The sequence below is a fragment of the Gobio gobio genome (genome assembly GCF_949357685.1).
Source record: "Gobio gobio genome assembly, chromosome: 8".
Taxonomy (NCBI): domain Eukaryota; kingdom Metazoa; phylum Chordata; class Actinopteri; order Cypriniformes; family Gobionidae; genus Gobio; species Gobio gobio.
Genome location: NC_137114.1, coordinates 29215497 through 29243217, shown reverse-complemented (window position 1 = coordinate 29243217; position 27721 = coordinate 29215497). Strand labels below are relative to the sequence as shown.

The 27721-nt window shown below is 38.4% G+C and overlaps 1 protein-coding gene across 2 annotated transcripts; it reads right to left on the bottom strand.

The window, feature by feature from the left end:
• Positions 1-673: 673 nt before the first annotated feature.
• git1 (G protein-coupled receptor kinase interacting ArfGAP 1) lies at positions 674-27590 on the bottom strand. Of its 2 annotated transcripts, XM_079823078.1 has the most exons (21): positions 27072-27582; positions 21925-22058; positions 21726-21838; positions 20367-20472; positions 20012-20098; positions 19481-19611; positions 17538-17632; positions 17139-17181; positions 16673-16699; positions 15958-16006; positions 14107-14179; positions 13510-13607; positions 12048-12159; positions 11779-11906; positions 10486-10638; positions 9351-9632; positions 6702-6779; positions 6531-6610; positions 5434-5598; positions 3342-3405; positions 674-3258 (listed from the first exon to the last, which is right to left on the bottom strand). In XM_079823078.1, the coding sequence occupies exons 1-21, from the start codon at positions 27121-27123 to the stop codon at positions 3043-3045; spliced, it is 2286 nt and encodes a 761-aa protein (XP_079679204.1). In that variant the 5' UTR covers positions 27124-27582; the 3' UTR covers positions 674-3042. The 2 variants fall into 2 exon arrangements, with proteins under 2 accessions (XP_079679204.1, XP_079679205.1); XM_079823079.1 differs by lacking the exon at positions 16673-16699 and having other exon boundaries at positions 27072-27590.
• Positions 27591-27721: the final 131 nt, after the last annotated feature.

Sequence of the window (27721 nt, the reverse complement as noted above, 5' to 3'; positions counted from 1 at the left end):
TTGTTGTATCTAATACAAATTTAGCATCTCTAGTTGATTAGTAAAGTTAAATAAGGCGATCTGGCGCTGGAATGCATTTGTGAAACTATGCGGAGCTCGTGGCCGCTGTTTTCAGCAGCGGTGGCTCAGCAAGCGATTGTTGTTGCGGAGACTTCATTCACGAAATATACCCTAATGTGTCCCTGTTCTTGATATACAATTACTGATTAACATATTTGGTTTTAATGAGAAAATAAATAAACTATATTCAGCGGATCTATGTATTTATTTACTACCATAAAGAATCGCTGGACTGCAAAATAGTGTGTTATAGCAGACGTAAGGAACTATCATCCAATTTCTGGACACACACACACACACACACACACACACACACACACACACACACACACTCCTATCGCAGATTTTTTATTTATTTATTGACCTGAGGGAAGGGTTCTGGCAGACCAATCACAGCGCTTGCGGTCCGCGTAGAATTGACGCGTTGTTACATTTTTGGAGAGGTGCGCGTCAGGGTACGGCGTATCCAACGCGTCTATGCGTAGGGTACGCCGTACCCTCTGCGTGCACTCGACGCAGAAGTATAAATTGGCCTTTAGATACACCTTTTTTGACCTCCAATAATCCCACAATTAAAATGCCAAATACATAAAGAACAATTCACAGGAGACAATGAACTTTTTTCTTTTATTTATTACAAATGTACAGCTTATGAGTCTTTATTACGATTTAAATGGTTTTGCTTAGTCTTTTTATTTAATTTCTTTAATCTTACAGGTAGCCTCTGCTAAACAAATATCTCCCATCAGCTAATCTCTCGTGTAAGAAAGAGTGATAACGAACAGTCATAACAAGTACAGTGCAACTAGTATGACAGATCACGGAAGAGAGTGTGTGCATTAATCTTTAAAAATAACTTCACCGGTGCATTATGTGAGCCATGTATGCATCTGCAGCAGGATGCCTGGGGAAAATGTCTACCAACTACTTTGAAAGGAATCAGATTCAGAGTTGGACATAGTGTGTGTGCAATGACTCCATTTCCCATATACCTCTCTGAATTTAGTGCTTATTAAATAATGTCCCAAGCTCTTTCTCCCAAATCATCATCACAGTAAGCCATCACCCAGTGTCATCCTGACATGTTTAGTTGCAAACAAAAAATCTGGCAAAGAAATATATATATATACTTATGCATACACGGTGTTTACTCACCATGTGCTTCTAGTGTGGAAGAGAGTACTGATTAAAGTCAGTCTAGCAGATGTGCAAAGGCAATGATAAGAGATTTTCAGACAATCTTTTTGACACATTTTCAGGGGACACAAACATTATCCCAATCCCCAAGTGAAAGAAACAAAAAAAAGTGGCTTAACTTAAAAGGCTGTTGGGTAAAACAAATATGGAAAACAATAGGAAGTTTAAGGCCCGTAGCATGACATCTAAAATGCAAAGTAACTGTACAACAAATACTTGATCGCACTCGCACACAGATGTGGCATCAAGCCTCGGGTGGAGAAACGTTCATCTACGTGTGCGTTCGTACTGGAAGCTCCAGTTCAACTCCTCTCCCATGAACATCGATATAGCGAGGGGCTCATTCCCCCACAATTCTCCACCAAAAGTGACCGCGATCACACTGACTGATGCCACAGAATGCGACTACGCTGGTCCTGATGCAGCAGATGGACATCACATGTTTTTTTCCTGTGACTGTATCTGAAATGTTAGTGATGAGAACATTGATAGTGGTCATTGTCAACCATCAACATTCACATGCTTGTAGCTTATAGAACATAAGGGTCTTCTTACATTAATAAACATTAACTACACATATGCTTGATTTAAAAAAATCATGAAATATAAAGAACGGCATTAAATCAAAATCAAATATTCTCAAATGGAAAAAAAAAGAAAAAAAAACACCACACACAAAAAAAAACAGCCTGGTCCTGAAGTGAAGAGTCATCTTTCCTCCGCTAAACTGATGAAGAAGGCCATTCGATTAAGTCAATAATGTGCAGAAAAAGAAGACATGGTGTCTTGTCCTAAACTAATAAGCTGAAGACAATGTGATGATTGTGCTAACAAATTTGCTTTGTTCTGATACCAAAACCCATTAATGTTGGGATTGAGATGAGATGAGCCGGGACGAGATCCGGCGAGCCTTTTCTGTACATAAACCCCAACCACTGTCTTTGTGCTTAAAGGCAAAAAAAAAAAAGAACAAAAAAAAGAGGGATCCGCAACTGTAGTGTCATCACTCCCCTCTGCTCCTTTGGCTAGTGTTCAACGCACGTTGACAAAAAAAAGAATGTAGTATACATTGCTTCTACCACTGGAGGACGGGAGTGTCCTGGTTAGTTTTCACAGGTTATTGTTCACCCCTGTTAATGTTCGCAAAGCTCTGTGTGATTTCCACTTGACAAACCGAAACAAAAATCAAAACAAGACATCAATAATTGTAACAATAATGCAAAACATAAGTCATAGTCATTAAAATAACTCCAGTGTGTTGTTGTTTAAAGTCAGTACATTTGTCCCAAGAGAAACAGGCCAATGGAGCGGCACTTAAAAACACCAAATGAATCAAATGAGAGAGAAGAAAAACTGAAAATTTAGGAGGAACATTTCAGGTTCTCTGATGGTTAGGAGTGCTTGAGTATTTCACCAAGAGAACCACAGTAGCCCCCCCCCCCCCCCCCCCCATCAGCTCTGAATTGCGGGTCTGTGTGTGTGTAGTGTTGTCATATTTAGATGTGTAGACAAGATAAGTTCCTCCTAAAAAAAGAAAAGGAGTGTAAGGAAAACCAGGCCGCTCCATTCGGCTTCTCCCAAACATTCCACATGTCTGCGTCCGGGTGGCCAAAGCTGGATTGATCACCCATGCATTACTTTTCTTTTCCCATCTTCGTTCCCTCACATCTTTTTTCTATCTCCCTGACCAACGATTCCCAGCCGTCAGTTTTTACTTGGTGTCTTTCTCCTCTCCCGTTTCTCAGTCTTTGCCCCTGCCCGCTGGACCCCAGCGTGCCCAGTGGGTCACTGTTTTTTCTCACGGGTAGTGATGGTGACCAGCTGCTTGGCAGCTTTGGCGATGTCGTAGGCGCACTGGATGACCTGCTGGGTGAGCAGCTGGTAGTCCACCGTGCTGGTCGATGAGTCGGAGGGCGCTGCCTTACGACACTCTATCTGCAGACGGGACGCACTGGCCGCCAGGAGCTTCAGGGAAGAACGTACTGCATCCAGCGCTGGTCTCTGAGAGAGGCAGACAGAACAGATTTATTGCGTCCGGCTGGATATCTTGAGGCATAGTATCAACATAAAATGCATTCATTTACCTTGGGAAACAGCGAGGCCATTTCGGTCACAGCTAAGTGAATTTTCTCTGAGCATGGCACAAAACTGCAACAAAAGACAGATATTATAATGGGTTCCTGCAGCAAAACGACACTGCAATCAGGTATGAGGGGTGTGTGTGATATATTTGGTCTGCGATAATATCGTAATTGTTGTTTTAACGATGTGCGATCTGACATTATCGAGTATATCTCTCCCACACATCCAGAGAGAGTATTCATGCTTAAATATCACACGAAGAGTGCAGTTTTTCTCTAGGTATCATCATGATAACAAATGACAAATGTGTAAGTTTACTAAAGAAGTTAATATTAAGTGACTTACATTTTAGACACCATATTGCCTGTTTTTGCTCTATTTGGCCAACGAAAATAGTTTTCAACACACGTTGTGTTTCGTTACCGAATGAATCATCATTTTGAATGAACCAGTTGAATCAATTATTCAATGACTAAAATAGATTAAAGCTGCTGCCCGTAAGTTTTGCCTCTGTGTCGCCATCTCTGTTTGAAACCTGCAATTGCAGTTATTTGCAGAGTTATCATCTGTACGCGAGTTGTGCACCGGCAAGGCTCCTCAGCGCGGATGAATCTAATGAATCTAATGAATCTAATGAATCTAAAAAGGAGTTTGTGCGGCTTGCTGTCAGTCACCGCACCGGTGTGGATACTGTTCTTCAGAATCACAGATTCTACGTCTTCGAGTATAACCTAAATAAGAATTTTCACCGGAAAATGTCATCTGAATAAGTGTCATGTCATGTCTGCCACTTTTGGGAACAAAACATTACAATAAATCACACTACCAACGGTGATTAGATCTACCGATCGCTCATATCACATCAAACCATGCAAATTATTATTATTGTTAAACTTTGTTCTCAAATTGTTCATGTTTACAGCCTTAGCATTGTGTGACTACATGTATTTAGTGTGTATTAGCATTAACTGCAGATTCCGTACAGTCTAATCTTTTACTTTTGACTACGGGTGAATCTCCAGTTGTCACTGATGATGTCATTCGGACGTTTCTGGATTACAATCTGCCATCAAAATGATAAGTTTAATTACTCCAGCGGCTGTGAGAAAAGGCTATAAATGATCCGCTGAAGAACATGCGGTCCGCTCCTCACATGCGATACTACTACTACTAGCCGGACTCGTTCTTTATGTACACAGACGTGACGTAATGACGCAAAGACATGCTTGAATTTCCCGCTGAAATCCACCATACCACTCTATTTATAACACATTATTACTAGCTTACCGTTGTGAACGGGGCTAAGGTAAATAGGTAGTTTTGAATACGGGCTTGCTGTGTACTTGCTCAGAAAATTGATTTTGGATCATTTTTAACCAAAAAAAGTTACGGACTGCAGCTTTAAGCTGAAGTCAAATGATTCATTCCTGAATGAATCGCCCGTTTGAATGAATCAGTTGAATCTCAATAATTCACTCTTTAACAGTGACTTGCTGCCACCTGCTGGCGGGTTTAATTGCACATTTAAAGTATGTTTACATGTTAAATCATTTCAAATATCAGTATTCAACGTTTTATGTTTTAAACATCTAAACATGAATTATGCATATCTGCAGGTTAAATGCATTTGTCACCTCTGAGCTCCATTAAACAGTCTAAATACATCTAAATGCCACTTCAGATGCAGCTTCTGTGTTTCCTCGCCATTGCAAAGATGAATTTCATTGATACTTATTTAATTTGATTGGTAATAGTCCTATTGTGTCTTGTTATTATAACAAACATTTTATTACATTTATGAAATTGACACAAAAGATGATGCATGCATGTAATTAGGTTTAAAAAATACATTTATAAAAGGTAAAAAATGCCCATAAAAGATAACAATCATTTAAAACTTTTCAGAAAAGATGATTTCTGTCACTGCATTGAACTGACCACCACAAGAATATCATAAAAGTCCAAAACCTGCCAAGGTACCAGCACAATAAACACAGCAAAACATTGTCTTATTATCGTATCAAGAAAATCCCAGAAAATATGAGATATAATTTTTTGTCAATATCACACACCCCTAGTAACAGTTCATCCCACCTGTCGTGTTTAAACTCCTGTGCAGCTCTCAGGAGCTCCTGGATGTTCTTGGTGACTTGCTCAGTTTTGAGGATGACGTCCTCTGTGCAGGGCAGCGTGGGGTCAGGGTCACCGTCTGTGTCTTCCACATCCCCCCTGCTGTCCTCCTCACTGCTGCGGCCCACACTACAACACCACATATATATATATCATTTTTTTTAAACATGAACACATGCACACAATAAAAACACTGACAATTCCATACAAAAGGCACAACTTTTTTTTCATTTGTAAAAAAAGTTATAAGTAGCTTAGTAATAAGTTATTATAATGACTATTAAATAAGGCAATATTACTATATTACTGTAAAATATGTTTATTATTAATAATAATTTAAATTGTTAAATTACTATTGCACAATTTGTAATATTACACTCTTACTTCCAAAAAATTCTATTTATTATAATAACGGTTAATACTTATTATCTAACAATTAATTAATAATAAATAAATGTTCTATAATCTAACATTATAATATTCTAATATTATTATTAGAGTCAGTATTACAAGTAAAACTCCAATACACTACAATAACAAAAAGACAAATATATTACTATTGTACTTACAAAAATAATTACATAATAATAGTTATTATAATAACTAACTTCTTTATAATTAGTAATAATAACATATATTGCATTTGCATATTATATAGTATCTTATTTTAAGATTTATTATAAATATAGACAAATATATTACTCCTACGATGTAAAAAAGTAACATTTAAATAGAAAAATCTTATTTTTAATATATAAATATATGAATTAATATAATAATTAAAAAATTCTGAAAGTGATTCCAACGATATCGTTCCTCTGTGCCATTATGGTGACAGTTGTGGTGTGAACTCGTCTATTCTTTAATATTGAGAACAATATTTAGAACTATATCTTATCGTTATAGTTATCGTCCTTGGTGTGAACGGGCCTTTAGAGATTTCACTTTGAGTTTTTGCAAATGAAATGCAGTTAACCTCGGTCCACAAAAATGTGTGAAATTATGCTAATGTGAAATACTGAATCTGCTCTGCTTTGTTTGCAACGGTGGCTTGCACTCACCCAAGGGAGACGTCGTATGTTTGAGAGTTGTCATAGTCGCTATCAGTCCCACTCCCGTATTTCTCTCCTGCTCTTGGAAACTGGACAGGACAAACATTTGCAGAGTTCTGTTACACATCACAGTCTGCAACTCGCATGTCAGTGCAGATATGAATGGAAACTGGCACTCACATTATATCGTCCGTCAGTGGAGGCTGACAGGTGCGCTCCTCCGTAGGGGGTGGGACCCGCAGGGGCGCCCTTTCGCACCTGAACACAAGCAGAACGAGATTAAGAGGAGAAAAGCTGACAGACCGTTAGCAGGCAGAGGATGGAAAGAAAAGAAGAAGCCTTGATGGTCATATCTGCACAGGGCTGTTAGATGCAGCAAAAACGCTGTTATACTAATGACTGTAATTCTGTTAGATGGAAGTAACTTAGTGTAGAGGTTTTAGATATTACAGTCGCAGAACAGCAAGCGTCTACATTGAGCTCAAAAGCCAAACTGAATTAACAGTGCAATAACTCATCCTTTTCTCGGAACTAATGAAAATGCTAAAAATAGACACTAGCACATTACATTACTTGCAAAACGGTGCAGTTAATAAAACAGGCACAAAGTTGCATCTTAAATAACCATGACTAATCAAAAAAATAAGACTACCACACACTGTATTTGCACAATTGCAAAAGCAATTAAAGCAAATACAAACAAGGCATTCGAAAGACTAAAATACATCCTAAAGATCTATAAATATCCACAAACAAAGGATGATTTCCCGTTTCAGTGCTGTCAGGAGCAGCACATTTCAGTGCACACTACAAGAAATCACTTCCTTTAGCGCTTGATATGTGCCATGCAGCTCAACTCATTTTAGTGTCACTAATCAGGTAACCAATAAATACATTTTCTAAACATTCCACACGTCACATTGCACAAGACAAGCATATCTCAATGAGAGCCTCTCTTGGCATGTCAACCATTTTAAGAAAGACACAATGCAATTCAAGCCAGTTCTATCGTCCTATGCTACATAATGGTGTCTCAAAATGTATTGAGCTGCCTACCTGAGCAGCATTTTTGAGCATCATAGGCAAACCTGGTATTAACATCCATGTTGGGTGAGCAAAGACAGATTGTCATCAGATTTTACTGAGGGGAGGGTCTATGATTTTGTGATAAGAACCACATTAAATTAATACATTAAAAATTCTGCATGTTAATAAAGCTACAAAATAATAATAACAATACATTAATATTTACTATAAAAAGCAAATAAAATGATGCATGTCAATAAAAAAACACACACATATGCATACATACATACATATATAGTACTATACATGTGTATGTTTTTATTTTATTTACTTTTATACTTTGTGTGTGTATACAGTAGCTACCTGTCCAATTCTTTTTGAAAGAAGTCTCTTCTGCTCCCCAGAGCTGCATTAATTTAATCGTAAATACAGTAATATTGCAAAATATTATTACAAGTTAAAATAACTGTTTTCTATTTGAATAAATTTCCAAATGTAATATATTCCTTTGATGGCAAAGCTGAAGGAACTTTATTATTATCAATGTTGAAAACAGTTGAGCTGCTCTATTTGTGGTAAGATTAAAAAAGAGGGAAATTAATACTTTTTTTTTTTTTTTTAAACCCAGCATAACCATTTTCAACATTCAATAAGAAATGAGCACCAGATCAGTACATTAGAATGATTTTTGAAGGATCATGTGACCTGAGACTGGAGTAATGATGTGGAGAATTCAGCTTTAATCACAGGAATAAATTACATTTAAATATATTCAAACATATATCTAAATTTCTGCATGTCAATAAAGTTAAGAATAAAAGAGTAAAAAAGAAACGTAAAAAAAACAAAAATGTATGTAGGCATACTTAACTCTTTCCCCACCAGCGGTTAAAAAAATAAAATAAAAAAGTTGCCAGCCACCATCATGGACCCCAGAATATTTTGTTGTATGAATATCTGAACATGCAATATATCAAAAGAAAGAACAGATTCAAAAAAAAGAAAAAAGGTTTTATTCTAGCTTAATGCAAAACAATTCTTTTTTTTTTTACTAACACTTGAATGTGAGCAAGTTTCATAAAAAAAAGAAGAAGCTATATTTCGAACAAAAAGCTGAGAAAATCATGTTTTTGTCAAAGTCTACATCTGCATCAGATTCAGAACGTTGATCAAAACATAGATGGAGTAGATAGAGTCCATCAACACCCCCGAAGCTTTACAGTCCCATAGCCCGTCCTGGGTCAACATTTCATTCAGTAACATAAGGCAGTTTTGATTTATGCTGTTTAATGTTGATGATCGCGTTATTTTACATATTAATCTGCAAACATATTCTATCGCTAGCTTCTGCTTCTTTTTCGCCTGTGTTTCGATCCAGAGATTCTGTACGTATCATAGCAGCCCCACCATATAACAATGAGAATACGGAAAGCCGGAAATTTCCATCAATGGCGGGGAAAGAGTTAAGATATTCACATTTAGCACTACTAAAGATATTCACAATTCTAGCCAGTCCACTTATGATCAAATCATTCAAGACAGTTGTTGATACCAGGAGTAAAAGAGACCCATAATGACCCAAAATCCTGTCTATTTAGGCAGCTCACTCAGTTTGGAGACAGCCAATATCTAGAAAAAGAAAGATGCGGTCTGTCCATAAGGTGGCGGTAGAGAGCAGTGAGTAAGAGTGAAAGCAGGTGCTCCAGGCAGAGGCAGCACATCAGTGTGGGTTCAGGTAAGCAGAGGGAGAAAGAGAGTTTCAAGTTGAAAAAGATCAGGCCGGCCACTGAAGCTCACACTTACGGGGCTGAGAGGCAGCAGGCGGCCGGTCAGGGGGTCCAGGGCTGGGGTGAGAGCTTTGGGGGTGGTCCCCACGGGCTCGTACATAGAGAAGGCTTGCCTATCCCGGCGGAGGGGAGTAGATGAGGGTGTGTTTAGGCCGGAGTCTCCGCCTACCCCTCCTCCACTGCCTGTACCCCTTACCCCACCAGACCACAGCCCTGTGCCACCACCCCCGGTCAGAGCGCCCCCAGCCCCAGCCTGGGCCCCCCGCAGCACGCTGTTCTCCGTCTGCATCCGCGTGATCTACAGGGATGGAGGGGCATCACGGGGAGTCACAAACACACATACACAAACACAAGGACCAAAGAAAACACAACAGTTGCAGTGTGGATGGTTACGTCATGCTGGGCGCGACAAAATGGGGACATTCTGATAGACAGGAAGTTTAAGGTTGTCTGAACAAGGAAGGGCTTCATTCTCAGAGAGACATGGTATATGATAGTTGCACTAGTGTTCAAAAGTTTGCGGATACTAAGATTTTTAATAAGTAATTTAACTAAGTAATTAATACTTTTATTCAGCCAGGATGCATTAAATTGAGCAAAAGTTAAAGTGAATACATTCATAATCTTACAAAAGATTTCTATTTTTAAAAACAATTGTTCTTTTGAACTTTCTGTTTATTAAAGAACCCTGAAAAAACAAATGTATCACGTTTTCCACAAAAAATATTGATAATAATAAGAAATGTTTATTGAGCACCATTATTATATTAGAATGATTTCTGAAGGATCATGTGACACTGAAGGCTGGAGTAATATTGCTGAAAATTCAGCTTTACCATCACAGAAATAAATTACATTTTAAAGCATACTAAAATAGAAAACAGTTATTTTAACTTAAAACATTGCTGTTTTTATTGTATTTTTGATCAAATAAATGCAGCCTGGGTGAAAATAAGAGACTTCTTTCAAAAACATAAAATCTTACGGACCCTAAACTTTTGAACAATAGTGTATGTTAAAACTGTTCTGCTCTGTTTGGGATCAGTTTGTGTGATGATGAGCTGTAGCTTATGGCAACATTTCATTTCTATCTGTGCGAAATACTCGAAATTTCAAAACAAGAACAGTTTAAATAAATTGGGTGGGCGCACCTCCTTCTGTAGTCTCCGCAGCTCCTCACTCAGATTGTTGTTGACCTTCATGAGCTGTTGAACTTTGGCCTCTGAGGAGGCCAGTGCTTTCTTCACCTCCAGATACTCCTGTAGTGTGATGGGCCCATCTGACAGGTCGGACGAGTCCATGCTCTGATACACACAACATCACAATCACAATCTACTGTCAACCGCAAAAGGAACAGATTTGGAAAAGGTGATGTTTTTTCCAAAAGACATACACAATTATGAATTTCATTAATTTATTGTAGTATTTACATTACCGTTCAAAAGTGTTGGGTCAGTAAAAAAAAATTATACTTTTATTCAGCAAGGATGCATTAAATTGATCAAAAGTGACATTCATTCATAATGTTACAAAAGATTTCTGTTTCAAATAAATGTTGTTGTTTTTAAAACTTAAAAAAAAAAATCTCACCAACCTCAAACTTATGAATGGTAGTGTAAATTTAAGTCAAAAGAACCCAACGCAATTCTATAAAACATTAATATTTAATTGTATTAATATCTCAAGAGTTTTTTTTTTTTAATATATATATATAATTTTCCATGCAAACAAAGTACGTTCAATTTCTTAGAAAACTAGCAGCACAACAAGTCTTAAGGTATTAATTTCCATATGTATATATAAACATAACATTAATATGAAGATTTTAATTAACGTTATTATAAAGCATTACCACAATGGGTAATGTAACAGAATATTTTCACAAAAAACTCAGCCATTTTGAGTTAAAATAACTGATTGTGCAATATGACAAACAGCAGTGCTACTGTTTACTTTGTGCTCTTCTACACTCAGACATACTTCCGGTGTGTTGAGTGAGCATGCTCAGACACAGCTTCCTGTCTTCAGCTGCAGAACAATAGCTTCACTGATCACAGCCTTGAAAGGGAATGATGTCATTCTGCAAATATGAGGCACGGCTGTTGCTACTGTTCTTCCAGTGGTGCATGCTGGGACATGACAACGCTGGCTTCTGTACTATTGAGTATACTAAATTTCTGGTCTGGCAAAAACCAAGAGCAACAACCAACAAGGCCTAACCTACAATACAAGAAATTCCAAGATTCAGTGGATCATCTAAACTTGTTTCACCAAAGGTTTTAAGATGTTCCTCAAATCAATCGGGCAATTTCATTATTAAGAACAATGGAAATCTGGATGGATGAACTCAAATCTTTAACCTCTCAAACTTATAATTAGGTTTAGGTGGAGTACAGTGATGATTTTCCCTAGGTAAACACCCAGTGACCATTTGATGAGCTCACCTTGGCCCGGTTGTTGCGCTGGGTGTTGTTGTTATTCTGTGCGGTCAGCTCGCTGTCTGTGTCTTCATCAGACGCTACGCTGTCATAATCGTGCTGGTCATCGTCTGCCTGACTCAGATCCAGCGGGTCTGGAAAACAACAAACACAAACACAGAAGATAACATCATTAATATGAAGAGAAACCGGCCTAGCTATATCCATCTTTTACTGAAGCTGCATTATTAATAATCTCCTAAAATTCGAAAAAACAAAAAATGTGGGCGTCTCACCTGTGGGGCTTGTCAAGCCTTTTCCATGCTGCCGCCGCTTGGCATCACTGAGGATGTCAATAATGAGGGTGGCAAATTCTCGTGCATTAAAGCGAGCCAATTTCTGCCGCCCCTGCCATTGACAAAAATATACACAGATAAATATGCATTATATAATTATTATTAAAAAAAAAAAAGAAATTAATACTTTATTCAGCACAGATGCATTAAATTGATGAAAAGTGACAAAGATATTTATAATGTTACAAAATATTTATAGTTCAAACAAATGCTGTTTGAAATGGTTTTGAACTTTCTATTCATTAAATAATCATTGTTTCTGAAAAAATATTGAGCATCACAACTGTTTTCAACATCGATAATAATAAGAAACAAGTAACAAATCATCATATTAGAATGATTTATGAAGGATTACATGACTGAAGACTGGAGTATTGATGCTAAAAATACAGCTTTGCAATAGATTATATTTTAAAATATATTAAATCTGAACTGTAATAATATTTCACAATATTACTGTTTTTACTGTATTCTTGATCCAATAAATGCAGCCTTTGTGGGCATTAGAGATACTTTACAGTAAATAATCTTACCGATCCTAAACTTTTGAATGAATCAATGCAGTTTTACAAATAAATGATATAGTTATAATCGCACTCTTACATTTTTTACACAAATCTTTGGGCAAAATTCGTGGAATTTAGCAGAATAGTTTGAAACTTCACAGAACATGTTAAATGGAGAGAACTTTTTTTTTATAACCGAATACGAAAGTTTCGTGGGATGAGTAGAAATGTATGAATGATGGCCATATAGGAAATCTGCGGGAGTTTGTGCCTGATTATAAGGTGAAACACATACTGCAATACATATTACAGAACAGTCTATTTTAGCTGAGGGGGACTTGGACATATTAAAGGCTGGAAAACACTGCCACATCAACAGTTCAGTGTTCCAACTCTTGACCACTGGGTGTGCACGTCCCTCCTCCCATCATCTCTTTCCATGTCCCATGTATACGCAAAGGAACAGGAAATTCTCAGCCTGGCCAATCAGCCCACAGGAAACGTGCCCCCGAGTGAACGCACTTAGTGGTCTCGCAGTATAAAAGAACTATTTCAAGCAGAAATACAGAGAAGGTCATGCAAGGATGCCAGTGGAAACACAGAGAGGGAGGGAGCCGTCGCGTGTCTGCAGCAGTTACGCAGCTGGAAAACATCCATTTGTTGGTTTGCTGGCCAAACCTGAGCCTCAGACGTTCATAAAGCTACAAAATGTCTATTTTTAGCCCAGTGTCTGCTGCACCCCAGATATCATCTCTTTTTTGTGCCTCCATCAAAAACGGGCCAGCATGGAAGTGACGGCAGCTTACGCAAGGGGGCAGCAGGAGTGGAGAGCTTCCTCCCAAACATACTTCAAACACATCCTCTGAAGCGCAGGAATAAAATGCTGTGCGTGTTACCTGGTTGCGTGTCGCTGAGTATTCAGGGTTGACGGGTAAGAAGGGGACGGCACTCCGTTCGGTCACAAGCGTACTGTGGTTCTGAGTTGTCAGCCACACTGAGAGAAACAGAACGGACAAATATAAACAAGACAAATATAAACAAACAGACTCCGATGTCGTAGCCCTGAGGTTTCAGAGAGTACGCATCTACCCCTCCCGTTCAGTTTGTGTGTGCTTGGCCCCCTGGCTCTCTCCCAGCCCTGCTTACCATCAGATTCTCAGTCTGCCACCCCAGCATGCTACCTCTTCTCCACTACAACCAGGAACGGGAGTAGAGAGAGTGAGCGAGAGAGAAGGAGGAGAGAATTCCTGCGGCACTCCCTCGCTCCCTTTCACCCTCCTTCCATCTAAGCGCCTCTCCCTCCCTTCTCTACAGGCAGACTGCACCGCTAAAGTCCTTCTATAGTCAGTGTTTATACAACACACTGATCACTGCGTCTCCAGGGACACGACTACAACTGTCCTCACGCCTCTGGACAGCTCCATAACTACATTAGGGAAAGAGTGAGAAGCAGGGAAAGCTGGGACAGGAACAGATGGGGGTTTGAGTCTTACCTGCATCATTCTCTCTACGGTCCACTTCGTCGTACACATCCATAGCCAGCTCTTCGAACAAGCGGTTATTTAACTGTGTCCACACACACAAACATATCAGTATGTGGCATTAAGATTCAGGTATAGGGGGGAAAAAAAACACAAAATCACAGCAAAATCAGAGCAGACACAACAGGAAGGCATCAGTGAGAAGGCAAAACAAAGCAACATGCTCCAACAAGACACTAAATAAAGATTAAATGCAACTCAAAGCATCTGCTAAATTGATCTACTGAGTTTCTAAGCATTTGATGAGTTTGTCAAACATATTCGTCTCAAATCTCTTGAGAAAAGAGGCTAACACTGTATCCCATTCCCAACCAAGAATAGGTAGGTTTTGGACCAATGAGATTTCAGTGTGGGTGGAGCTTCCTAGTGCAATAGTTTAGAAATAAAAACCAAATGGCCAAGAAAATGCTCTGTTTACTTGATAGAGCTGGTTAGGACGAAAACTCGGCAAAATCAGCATCAAATCAAAACTGACCTCATTTACTTTGTTAGCGGACATTACTAGTCTTGTGGTGACCAATTCATCCATGCAAGTTAATCCACATAAAACATTGGTTTGCCTTCATAGTCTTTAGTCAAAATCTAAAACTTAGCTTCCCCTTTCGAATGGCATTCCTTCTCTGATGACATCCTTTTGACAGCTTGGGCAGATCATCCTTAAACACTCACCGCCCTCGATTTTTTATAATTCAATATTCCATTTCCCTCGGACGTATGTCAGAATACTGAAGTACATTTGGACGCAACTTCCCAAAGTATCCACCTTATTTTGCAACACGGAAGTAAGCTAATTTCTGTGAATGTGCCGATTCATTAGCTGCTATAGGGAAATAACTAGAAGAAAAACAACGAGCAATAAACGGTAAAACAATTTACGCTACAGTCCAGTGTGTTTATAATTACGACAATACATTAAAATAATACGTGACCCCGGACCACAAAAGGGTCATAAGGGGTAAAAAAAATTTATTGAGATTTATACATCATCTGAAAGCTGAATAAATAAGCTTTCCATTGATGTATGGTTTGTTAGGATAGGACAATATTTGGAAATCTGGAATCTGAGGGTGCAAAAAAATCTAAATATTGAGAAAATCATATATGGTCATATATGGTAAGAATTGCCATTTTGCAATATCAAGCAGCATAATGAGCTGTTTTGACCAGCTAAAAATAACTGGAAGAGTATGACACTGAAGCCAGACACATTTAATTAAAATGGCTGCGTCCGCTCTTACATGAAAAATAAGGTGGATACTTTGATTTGTATATGTACACTACGGTATGAGTGCAGTGCACATGATGTAAATTTCATTATTTGGCACATAATATTTGTGCGGAGACAGATTTTTCTTATCATGCGACTGTATGCTAAGCTCAGCTGTATGCCTGAATTTTCTTTGCTCTATTTAGTTCCCGCTGCCCCTTCCCATTGCTTCACAAAGAAACAATCCAAACAACAAATTACTGAAGACGACAACAACAATATGCTTGTGCTGACAAGCACATGGGTGAGAGGGGTAAGATATACACTCTGGTTTAAAACGGCAACGAAGGCTTTTTTATCGCTCATAATTTCTGGAGAGAAATAGCAGAGACACTGAAAAAAATGGAGACACACTATCAAATGGAGAATACTCTGAGAGGCTATGAATTTTGGCTGTACACACGTTGGTGTTTGCGTCAAAACTGAAGTATATATATACACACAAGCTTTTATCACTTGTTGCTTTGTGTTGTGCCTGTCTAAAAACTCAAATTCCCTTAATTCTCTGTAGCAGCTCATTAACCTGCATCACTCACCGCTTGAAGCTTCTTCTTGGCTGCCTTGGCCAGTTCAGAGAGGTCCAGACTACGCAAAGACAAAGACACAGGAGTAAAAGGATGCTGGAGTCATGCGGACAGAGAAAGATGAGGAGAGAGGAAAGCAGAGAGGTGGGAATGAAGAGCTGGTTGAATGGATGAAGTGTGGGGACGGGACATGGGCAGCTGAAAAAGAGGAGGAGGAGACGTACTTAGGTTTTTCAATGAGGAAAAACTGTGATTTTTAACTTGATTTAATCCATTAGGAATTAATTGGATTGTGATGCTCCATGCTAGAATGCTATCCCTTAAATGTAAGTTTAAACTATTTTACTTAAATTCCCATCAACCAACACTGAATTATTGCATTAAACTTGAGCACGAAAGACAACAAACGCTAAAACCAGTGTTATTTTCAACTAAAACCATTAACTTTGTTGGCTATTAGTTAACATTATAGCCTGCAGGGCAATTTTTTTCTGAGGTGGAGCACTGAATGATAATATGCACTAAATTGTGCACAATAAGACAAGGAAGATGTATTTAGGTAATAATGGTCAACTTTGATTTCATGTTGACTTTAAAAGTGTAAATAACAGGATAATGTACAACTCCTGCCTCGTCCCTTCAGACACCCACATCCAGATGAAGGCCATGTGAGAAAGAAAGAGCAGGGTTTATGGAGAGGGGGATGAGAAGAGACAGAAAGAGATACCTCTGCGTCGGGCACTTAGGGCGAGCTCTGCCTCCAAAAGCGCAGCAAGATGGAGAGAACAGAGAACGAGTGAGCGAGACCGAAAAGTGAGCAGAAAACAGACAGAGAGAGAGAGAAAGAAAAGGGATAGACCCCATATCAACACTACTTCTGGACAGGTCAGTAAAGTGTTTTCGGTTGTGGTGCATTTGAGGTGTCAGCGCTACAGAGGTTGAGGACACACTCTCTGCCCTAATGCAAACTGGTTGGCCGTGTGGCGCAACCTGCTGGCCAGCACACTCAAATACACCCGCTGCCAACTGATCTTAGTACACTGTATCTACCCTGTATGGGCAGCATTATGGGAAAGACTTGAGGGAGGATATCATGCATAATGAGAGTTAATAAATTAAATAGCACTGATGCGTTTCAATATTTATAGTATACACAGTATTTTGAATCAGACACACTCTCATACATAATGTACCTGTCCGCCATCTGAGGGATGATATAATGACCGTTCTTGTGATCTGCAAAAACACAGACATGTTGAAGTTTGCATTCTCATTTGGGAGGACAGATTGTTTCACACCACAAACGCAAACAGGACATTTTTATTTCAATTAACAGGTTACAGTATTCACGCTGCATGTGTAAGCCACACAACAGAAGCTTAGGTGTAATAAGAGTTTTGTCACTGAGCCTATTTTTGTGTGGAAAGCCTACTAAACTCAGCAGAAAATGTGTTAGAAATGCCCGATAAACAACACTAACTGCAATTTGGACTTCAATGAAGCAACAACAATTTGATTTATTAAAATAAATACTGAATACTGTAAAACCGGTCTTATACGATGGTGATTGGTTATAATATTCTAAAACTCACCTGGGCGACGTCCACAGAGGTAAAAGGCCAGTCTGTCTGTGAGTTCATACTGACACTCCACCAATCGCTCTGCGAGCTCCACATGACCTGCTTGCCTGCAAGAACATGGTCACATCACAAACTGAAGACTCTAGATCACTATAAACCTATAATAACAATATATAAATAAATTGTCATACAAATCAAATACAATATGCATACGCAGCATCTGTTTTTCCCTGATTTGGCTAGGGTTACATTATATGATCACGCTCTTATTCACGCAAATGCTTTTAAACCATTCAAGTGCCACAAGACAAATGTCTGTCACAGAAAGACGTGCGCCAGTTCTGGTTCGTGCTTGACCAAACAATAACACAGAATTATGCCAACATGCCCATTTTGTTGACTATTCTCATAAGAGCAGTCTTAAATGAGCTAAATAACATCTTAAATGAACTTAAAGATGAGATAAAAATGAGATACGCGCCATGTTCGGCAGCGGCAGGTCTTAAAGTCTCAGCAGCCTAAATAACCAGTTGCTGTGATGTCTGTCATTAATGTAATCAAAGAACAAAGGTAACAGAGAAAACAGTAGCTTTAATAAGGATTAATATCTATTTAATTAATTATATATTATTAATTAATTAAATATATATGTAATTAATTTATATATTTAATTAAGTATATCATTTTTTCAATTATTTTTATCAATTTCATAGAGACATCAGTAGCAGTATTGGTATCATTGATACTGACATTCTTTCAGAAAAAGATGCCATTAAATATTTAAAATATACTGTCTTTAAATTGTTTCTACATTATTTTGGAGAGTAACTGTGAAATTATTACAATATAAAAATATTTGAAACACCAAAGTTTTTTTTTGCAAAATTGCGATTCATTTTTTTTTTTTTTTTATCGATTGACAGCACTAATTATATATATATATATATATATATATATATATATATATATATATATATATATATATATATATATATATATATATATATATATATATATATATATATATATATATATATAAATATATAAACCACACAACTGTTCAAAAGTCTGAGGTCAGTAAGATTTTCTTTTTTGAAAGAAATCAATACTTTTATTCAACAACAAGGATGCATTAAAGCTACACTGTGTGATATTTTCCCCCATCTAGTGGTGAAATGGTATATGATCATCCAGTGAATTTTAGTTTCTGTTCCTCTCAATTCCGATTTCGTTTTAACTCCTACAGTGGCCGATTTAGTCCAAGATTAACATGGCTTCCAGTTCGACCTCGTCCACATTCGACACTGTGCCATCGAGTGGCTTGAATTTACGGGTATGTCCCTCTTTGGCTGATGTACTTTCAAGATGGAGGTGCAACATGGCGACCCGCATTCGAACCCCTTACCCGTATGTATTTTCAATGGCATATTATAAACTTACGAGAATACTTTATTACTTGAAAGAAGTAAATGTACATTAATGAGCACATATATTTTTGAAAGAACTAAGTGTTTTTAGCTAAGAATAAACTAAAAAAGTTACACAGTGTAGCTTTAAATTGAGTGACCATAAAGAAATGTATAATACAAAAGATTTCCATTTCAAATAAATGCTGCACTTTTGAACTTTCTGTTCATTGATAATAAAAAAAAGTTACTTGAGCACCAAATTATAATATCAGGATCATGTGACACTGAAGACTGGAGTAATGCACCAGCTTTGCCATCACATGAATAAAATACATTTGAAAATATATTAAAATAGAAAACAATTTTAAATTGTAATAATAATTCACAATATTCCTGTACATTACTGTACAACTGTACACAATATTATAACAATATTATTTCTGATCAAATAAATCGAGACTTGGTGAGCATAAAAACATCTTTGCAAAAACATCAGACAGACAGATCGGGAATGAGGAGCTAGTGACCCCTGTGTTTGGAATTTACCGGGCATAGTCTATAGGTGTGCGGCCATTGATATCTGGAGCTCCTGGATCCGCCCCATACACCACCAGCAGCTCGGCCTGCAGAACCTGCCCCGCTTTGGCGGCCACATGCAACGGGGTTGTGCCCTTTTCCTGCGGAGGGAATATCAGACGTTTGACCACCGCAAATTACAAGCTCTGTTCACTCTGATGTTTTACAATCTTTGCAAGTAATGAAATCTACTTTTGTTTTTCAGACAATGTAGTCAATATCTGATGTACATTGTTTGCAATAGTATTATCTTTAGAGGAAAGAAAGGACAAAAAACTAGAAATATTTTGGTTTAGAAAATATTTATGCATTGGATCAGATTTGAAAAAAATCTAATGTTATAAAAACAGTTGGATACAATGAACAATAATGGTCATAGTTTGACACAGAAACAGATTCTTTGTGATATCTAACAATCTTGTAATCATAAGATCTCTTTTAGTTATTATGTAGAATAACTGACAGAACAAAGTCAGAACTGTGCGAGATGGCAGATCTTACCGGGTGAAAGAAGTTGGCTTGTGCCCCCAGTGACAGCAGCCGCAAACACGTCTCCAGACTTCCTGTCCGCACACTTGAGTGCAGTTGCTGCGGGCAAGAACAAGAGAATAAGCGAGTGAGGGAGAGAGAAAGACAGAGGGAGCCAGCAAGCAGACCTCCTGTGTAACCTCTCATTAGGGCCGTTCAATAGCACTGAGGAAGGCACATTTATTCACTAGCAGGGTGTCATTTTAAGGGCCCTCCTGCAAGGGCACAGACAGTGGGGAGCAGAGAGAGGCAGAGGAGGAAAGATGGAATGAGATCCAGAGGGAAGAGACTGAGACAAAGAGTTTAAGATGATGTCTTGATGTTTCACCTTGCTGAGGTCCTTCGTAGTGACCCCATCATCATCACGGCAGGGCAGCTTGTGGACAAAGGCTAACATCTGGTACTTGGCGCGAATGAACTCTGACTTAGTGGGGCTATGGGGTGAGAGATAGAAACATAGATACAATATATCAATTTCAAAATCAATTAATCAATCGATACAAAATGAGACACAATGAGACACATGGTCCTGCCTACATCAATACTGTCAAGGCTGTTTATTTAAAACAAGGTTCCTTCTCTGATGTAATTGAGTCAAATCAAGCCATCAATTAAAGATCTGGAAAACCAGATCTGACCATTAAAAGTTGAGCTTGGTCTTTCCCCATTCAAATAAACAGAAGCTGTAAAAGTTAACAGTATTTGTCTACTGTTTGTTACAAATATGGTGAAAAGAAAAATGATATATTTACATACCCACACATATATACACACATTTTATTTTTAATGTAATCAAAATGTTATAAAATACAGTTTCATAGCCAATGTACAGTGTATATATTCACTATATAGAATACAGTTGTATTCTATTAAAAAGATAATTATTTTCCAACCATATAAATCTTTACTATCACTTTTTATCAATTGAACATCCTTGCTGAATAAAAGTATTAATTTATTTAAAAAATAATAAAGAAAAAAATATATGCTGACCCCTAACTTTTGAACCGCAGTGTATATTGTTACAAAAGATTTATATTTTGAATAAATGCTGTTCTTTTTTTTATATTTTAATTCAACAAAGAATCCTGAAAAGAGTATCACAGCTTATAAAAATCATGACCCTGAAGACTGGAGTAATGATGCTGAGAATTCAGCTTTGAGAATAAGAGACTTTTTTCAAAAACATTAAAAATAGTAATGTTTCCAAACTTTTGACCGGTACATAGTAATATTTTCATTGTTATGCCTGTAAGAGAGAATTTAGGATTGTAGATTTGCTCAAGGCACTCGCTACTGGCAGGTGTGGCCGAAAGTTAATTTTGGATGCAGATTATGTTTCTACTTGATTGTATTTAAATACCTAATACTTTATTACTTCATTACTTTAATACCTAATACTCGAAATTTTATCACCTGTACGAGCATATGATGCGTGAATAAGAGTAGGCTAACCATTGCACCACTGCACTGACAAATTACACTTTAATTACTCTGTATTTTACTTTTAAAATCTCCTCTCATTTATTCTGAGTGAGCATATTTGCTAGTCTGGTCTCAGTGGTCTGCTATTACATGGAGCTCCAGGAGAACAATTATATACTGCACAGAGCAATAAAGCAAAAATTACACCCCCAGTTTTTATGACATTCTGGTATATGATGCATGATTGGTTGATGAGGCTTACTGGACTTTATCTTGTGGGTTCGGTTTCCTGCGCCCACTCTGAACTTGTGCTGGATCCAGCAGGGAGTGTTCCCAGATCGAGTTAGCGCCGTTACTGGCCAAGGTCTGCACCATCTGAGACACATGTACGCATTTGTTAGACTATGATCCAGCAGAAATACGTGTGTGTGTGTGTGTGTGTGAGAGGCTCTTTTAGTTACCTGCAGTAAGGAAGGAGGCCAGCCACTGTGTCGCAGGTGTTTGACGATGGAAATGTGTCGGCCCAGGCTCCGGTGCACTGAACAGCATTCATCACAAATCAGAACCCCTCGGTTTATACTGCTCCAGCCCGGGTCTGTACACACATAAAAGTTCATGAAGAGAATCAGCAAAAAACAACATCAATCGAGGGCTGACTCCTATATATATATATATATATATAAAAACTATCACAGCGTTTTCATGTTCCTGGGCTTTCTCCCTACATCTTATATAACTTAATTTGGTTTTTAGTGCTGTATTGAACACTGTTGTCATCGATTCTGCAGATAGAAAAAATGTCACCAAAGTCTAGTTGGGTAACACAGATGCAGTTGTGGAAATTGTGAGAATGATTTGTTAGACAATTATAAACAAAAGACAAAATTTGGCTAGCTAAAGTGCATTTATGAATTTATAGCTGTCATGTTGCATTATTTATTGAAAGTTGTATAATTTCCAGCTATTTTGCTAATTAAAAACATACTAAAAATATATGAAAACAATGTCTAATAAAATTATATTATGTCTTTCTGGCACATATACAAAAATGCTGCAAAAATGTAATTATAATAGTATCATTTTTGGTGGGGCTGATGAAAATAAGTAGACATTTGAAGTAATGGCATAAAAAGCTTTATTGTTGGTCCACATGCCTGCTCTGAATGAGCTTATCTGAGGCAAAGGGCTGTCCTCATATGAGGCAGGGTACGAGCATAGTCAGGACTCGGGATCAAGGTGACATTCAGGTAAACAGAAAAATGTGACAGAAGTATGCCTCTGGCTGCCACAGGCCCCTAGGATCTAGCTAAAATTAAACCAGAAGCCACAATGCTTCAAGCACATAATCGCATCCACAGAATCTCACTAAGCAGGGTCTTGATATAATCATAGTGAGAGGAAGATTATTTTGCACTGATGTAAACAGTGTCATAACATGATTATTGATTTCCCGTATGAATGCAAACACAATATGCCATCTAAAAATGGAAGATGTTAATACTGATATGTAGACAGCAGGGTTGGTCGGTTTTTTTTATGGTTTTAAAATTAAAAAATAATATTGTAAAATATCATTTTAATTTAAAATAACTTTTATTATAATAAAGGCCCATTCACACCAAGGAAGATAACTATAATGATACATATGATATGAATGATAGATATAGTTTTAAAAAACTTTACACTTACACATCACAACTATAACAGTAATGGCACAGATGAATGATATCATATCCCTTTCAGAATCATTTTTTCCAGCTGATGAACAATAAAAAGATTGACAATCAGAGTTCTCTCTCTCACCGACGGCCCGATGCCGATTCTACATGTTGAGTGTCCAACTAGCGCCTACAGTGCAGAACACACCGGAAAAACTTTGTCGGCCGATGCTCAAAAACGGCCCGACGTTGGCTTGGTGTGTCCTGGGCTTTAAAGAGCTTGAGTCAGATGACACAACTGCAGCACATGCTTTGCTTATAATAAATAGAAGGTTATCGTGCATTGGTGTGGACGCTATAGAGACAGAGCACATTTAGGCCACGGCCACACCTTCGGGGCAATCCAACGCTCGCCATAGCGTGAAGCGGCCTCCTTGTCATTTCTGACTTATAACAAAAAACAGAACAATGTCTAAACGCTGCTATGTGACAAAGTGTACAGCAAACAAGCTAAAAAGCACATAACTAGGTTTTTATAAGCTGTCGACCCAAAAAAGTGAGTGGATAAAAAAGTGGAGACAGGCAATAAGACGTGAAGCATCAGCAGAATGGGTAAATTTGGGGATCCTGACACTCAGTATGTCTAAGTGTGCAGTAAACATTTTGTCACTGTTAAGTCAAATATCCAAACATCAGTTTTATATATTATGTTCCCCTCCAGTGGGTGTAGTTCTCAGTGTAATATAACATGTTGCGCTCTGTCTCAATTGCCTGTATACACTTTTGTGTCCTTAAACACTAGTTTTTTGGGTCAACAGCTTATAAAAACTTCTGGGGTTTTCGTTCTGGGTTGTTTATCTTGTTTGCTGTACACATTGTCACATATCAGCGTTTAGACATTGTTCTGTTTTTTGTTATAAGTCAGAAATGACAAGGAGGCCGTTGATGCAATACAAAGTCAATGGAGATGGTTTGATTGTTTTCCCCCCAGTGGGCGTGGTCTTCAGATTATGACGCGTGTCGCTCTGTCTCTATAGTTATTTTTCTTGGTGTGAATGGGCCTAAAAGTATACATTTCTTTCAAAAATAAAACAATTAAAAATCCTGACCCCCAAACTTTTGAATGGTAGTGCATACAATTAAAAGACAGCAAATGAAACAAACCAAATCATTATAACAACAACAAGTGTTAATTTAACTCTCACATTCACACGGACATTTTAAAGATGATACGATCTTCTCTTTTAGTGGAAGTATAGGAGTCATTCAAAGTAAAAAAAGAAGAAGCCTGAATTCATGTAGATTAAAAGGACTGCTTGTCTCCTTATTTTAGGAGAAGATAATGCTTATTTTAATCCACCAAATGTTCATATTACAGCCAACAGTTTAAATCTTGCATGTGATGAAGAACTTAAGATTTATTGGCTTAATTGAAAATAATATGGCGTTATTAAATCCCCTTTACTGTCTAAAGATGGGCAGACATTCTCAGAGATGGAGCTAAGCACCTGCATGTGGGAAAATCAAAGATGATGCCATACTTCTTAACTAACATGCTCATCCTTCCTAAAAGTGCTTGAAACCATTAACAGAACATCTTTACACCCCCCCCCCCCCCCACATCACAAACCAGACTATCTCTCAGCATCTAATGAAATTTTACATGTACACACTCTTAATGCTTACATACACACACAGACTCATTGCACACGGCGCCATTCAGTCCTCAGTGGCCATGCAATTGACAATCTTCCACACATTCATTCATTCCCATAACACATTTACCAGAATGCATCTGTCTGTCTGCCCGCCACCCCTCCTCCTCCTCCTCCTCCTCCTCTCTCAGTCATCAGTTCCTCACCTTCCGACACTCTCACCATTAGCTACATTCACACAACATGTCAAACACGAAAATGACAAGCTCGATCAGCAACGCGGGACAGGCCAATGCAAGGACAAGGAGTGTGTGAGGATACAAAAAGACATGCAAGCGATCAGATGTGGAGTGGTCGGCCAGGGGCATTTGTGACAGTGCTTGAGGCCGACCTTAAAGCATGACTGCAGGTAGCTGAGGTGGTGAAACAGAACTAAACTGTCAAAAATGAGACACACTCCCACATACACGTACATTCCTGGAGAGAGAGCAGCTGTGGATGAGGGAGCAGCTGTCATGCCCCCCGTATCACCCCTTGGTCCCCCCCGTGGGGATGGTAAAGCTAAATGAGCAAGGCCAAGGGTGGGCTAGAAGTGGCGGCACAGCTGAGCGGCATCAAAAATATGTTTTGAAAACAACTAAAGGCTTTATTATGTCTTTTTTGGGGTGGTGTAAACTGCTGGTAACTTATTGAGCAATTCATTTTGGGACAAAGGACTAAAAACCAAACAACGTAGGAAGTTCCTCTATATTTAAAACATAAATGCAGGGTCGACTTCCATCTTTTTCATGGTAGTATTTAAAAAATTGTGCCTTGCTTGAGGGCACATGTGATGGGACTAGAAATGGTTATGAACAACTCAAATATATGCTCAACTATGTAGCAACCTTGGTCAGTGGAAACCTATACATCAAATACATCTACGTATCATTGCTGCTAACTATGATTTTTGCCACTGCTCATAATCATAAAAAAAAATGTTTTACCTTAAACTAGCATAAGCTTGTTTGAGGTTTTTAGCTGGTGTCCCAGCCTGGTCATATTGGTTTGTTGGCTTGTTTTAGAGGGGTTTTGGGCACTTTTCAGCTGGTCATGCGGAGAGACCAGCTTGAACACCAGCTACACAACAGCTTAGCGAGACTGGGAGATCAGCTTAAACCAGCAAAGACCAGGCTGGTTTAAGCTTTTGTTATTCTTTTGAAAAGAATAAAGAATAAGAAACTAATGAATTAACTATCAACAATATACAGCAGCACACAGAAATATTCCTGTTGGAGAAAAAAATAAAAATACACATATATATATATATATATATATATATATATATATATATATATATATATATATATATATATATGTATATATATATATATAATGTCTTATAAAATGCCATTTATATACTTTGAAACAGCACATAGTACAAGAAATAAACAAAACAAGTTAATAAACATACAGGAAATGTGTAACTAATCAAGACCTACCCACAAAACTGTTATCTAGAAGCAAAGTTGTGCACAAACACAAGCAAATACTGACCCACGTCAGTGTTTGATGTGTCCTGTCAACCTGCTAACGCTAGTTAGCTAACTAGTCTCAACCCAAGTTCAGATTAACTAGATTCGAAAACAGTACCGGACAAACTGAACTAGTACTCCATAATGCATGCATTTAACGTATGTAAAACAGGAATGTGTTTTACTGAAATAACGTTACAGAGAAAGGGAGTCATACAAGAGTCCGCAGGCTACTTGGCAACCGAGCCTACTGTCAGTTAGCATCCTTCACTAGAGTCCGTTTTCGTGCTCGATATCATCTAAAACTCACTTTTAATCAACATAATTAGCTGTCATTACAATATGTGCATATACAAGGACCGGCCTATAGTATAAATTTGGTGCTTTTAATTGACAGCAGTCCGCAGGCTTGTCAACTGGCTTAGGATGAGTGCTAACAAGCAACGGATAAAACTTTAGCAACGGAAGAGTAACGTTAGCTGCAATTAGAAGATCAAATTTATAGCCATACAAGTATTGTAAATATATAAACGGGTCTAATTTATGTTCTATCGTATTATGAACCATAGATACATGCAGTAGTAAATTAAGAGTAGGTTTAAGGGAGCAGTTTGGTGGGCCGCAATATCGTCCTTAATATTCGGCCATTTTCCTGACGCGCTTAACCGAGTATCCCTGCGCATATGTGGGCTTGCTGTTCACCCGCTTGCCGCCGCGCTCGACCGAGTTCCGGACAACCATAGCTCACAACAACGCCTCTATCCATAAATCTCAGCCTTACCTGGTGCACTGCAGTCGGCGCACACCTCGCTTCTTTGGACTTTCCTGGACATCGCTGAAACAAAATCTACCGCTTCCCGAGATTTTAGTCCAATACTTCAGATATTTGGCTTGATGTCCCCCCAGGAGCGACGTCTGCGATTTTAATGCCGCCCTGAATGTCCGGAAGCCGGCGACGAGCTCTCCAGCGCTCCCGGTCCTCACCCTTCACTCTCTCCTTCCTTTTTTCTGCGGTGTCTTCTGTCTTAACGCTGCTAGGACTTTACGATTCCTCTGAATGAATCAAATTTTTCAGAAGGCCCCTTACCCTTACGTTATCAGATTATTTAATATTGGGCGTCCCCACTAATCCTTTTCCCCCGACCATTATCCAAGCCCCGTCTCTGTCTCGGGCAAAAGTGGGTGGGAATAAGAAAAGTATGGATACAGTACACGGTTTATTTACATCCACTGCCCCGTACACTTCTGTATGGCGGGCTGCATACTCTCCCTCTCTCTGACGTCTGTCTCTCGCTCTCTCTCTTTCTTTCTCTTGCCCCACCGTCGTTATTGCACAGGCGGGGGCAGAAAGAGCAGAGGGACCATGCAGTCATGCCCACCAGGGTAGATTAATTTTGCATAACTTTATTTGCATAGCCTACCTACAGCCCC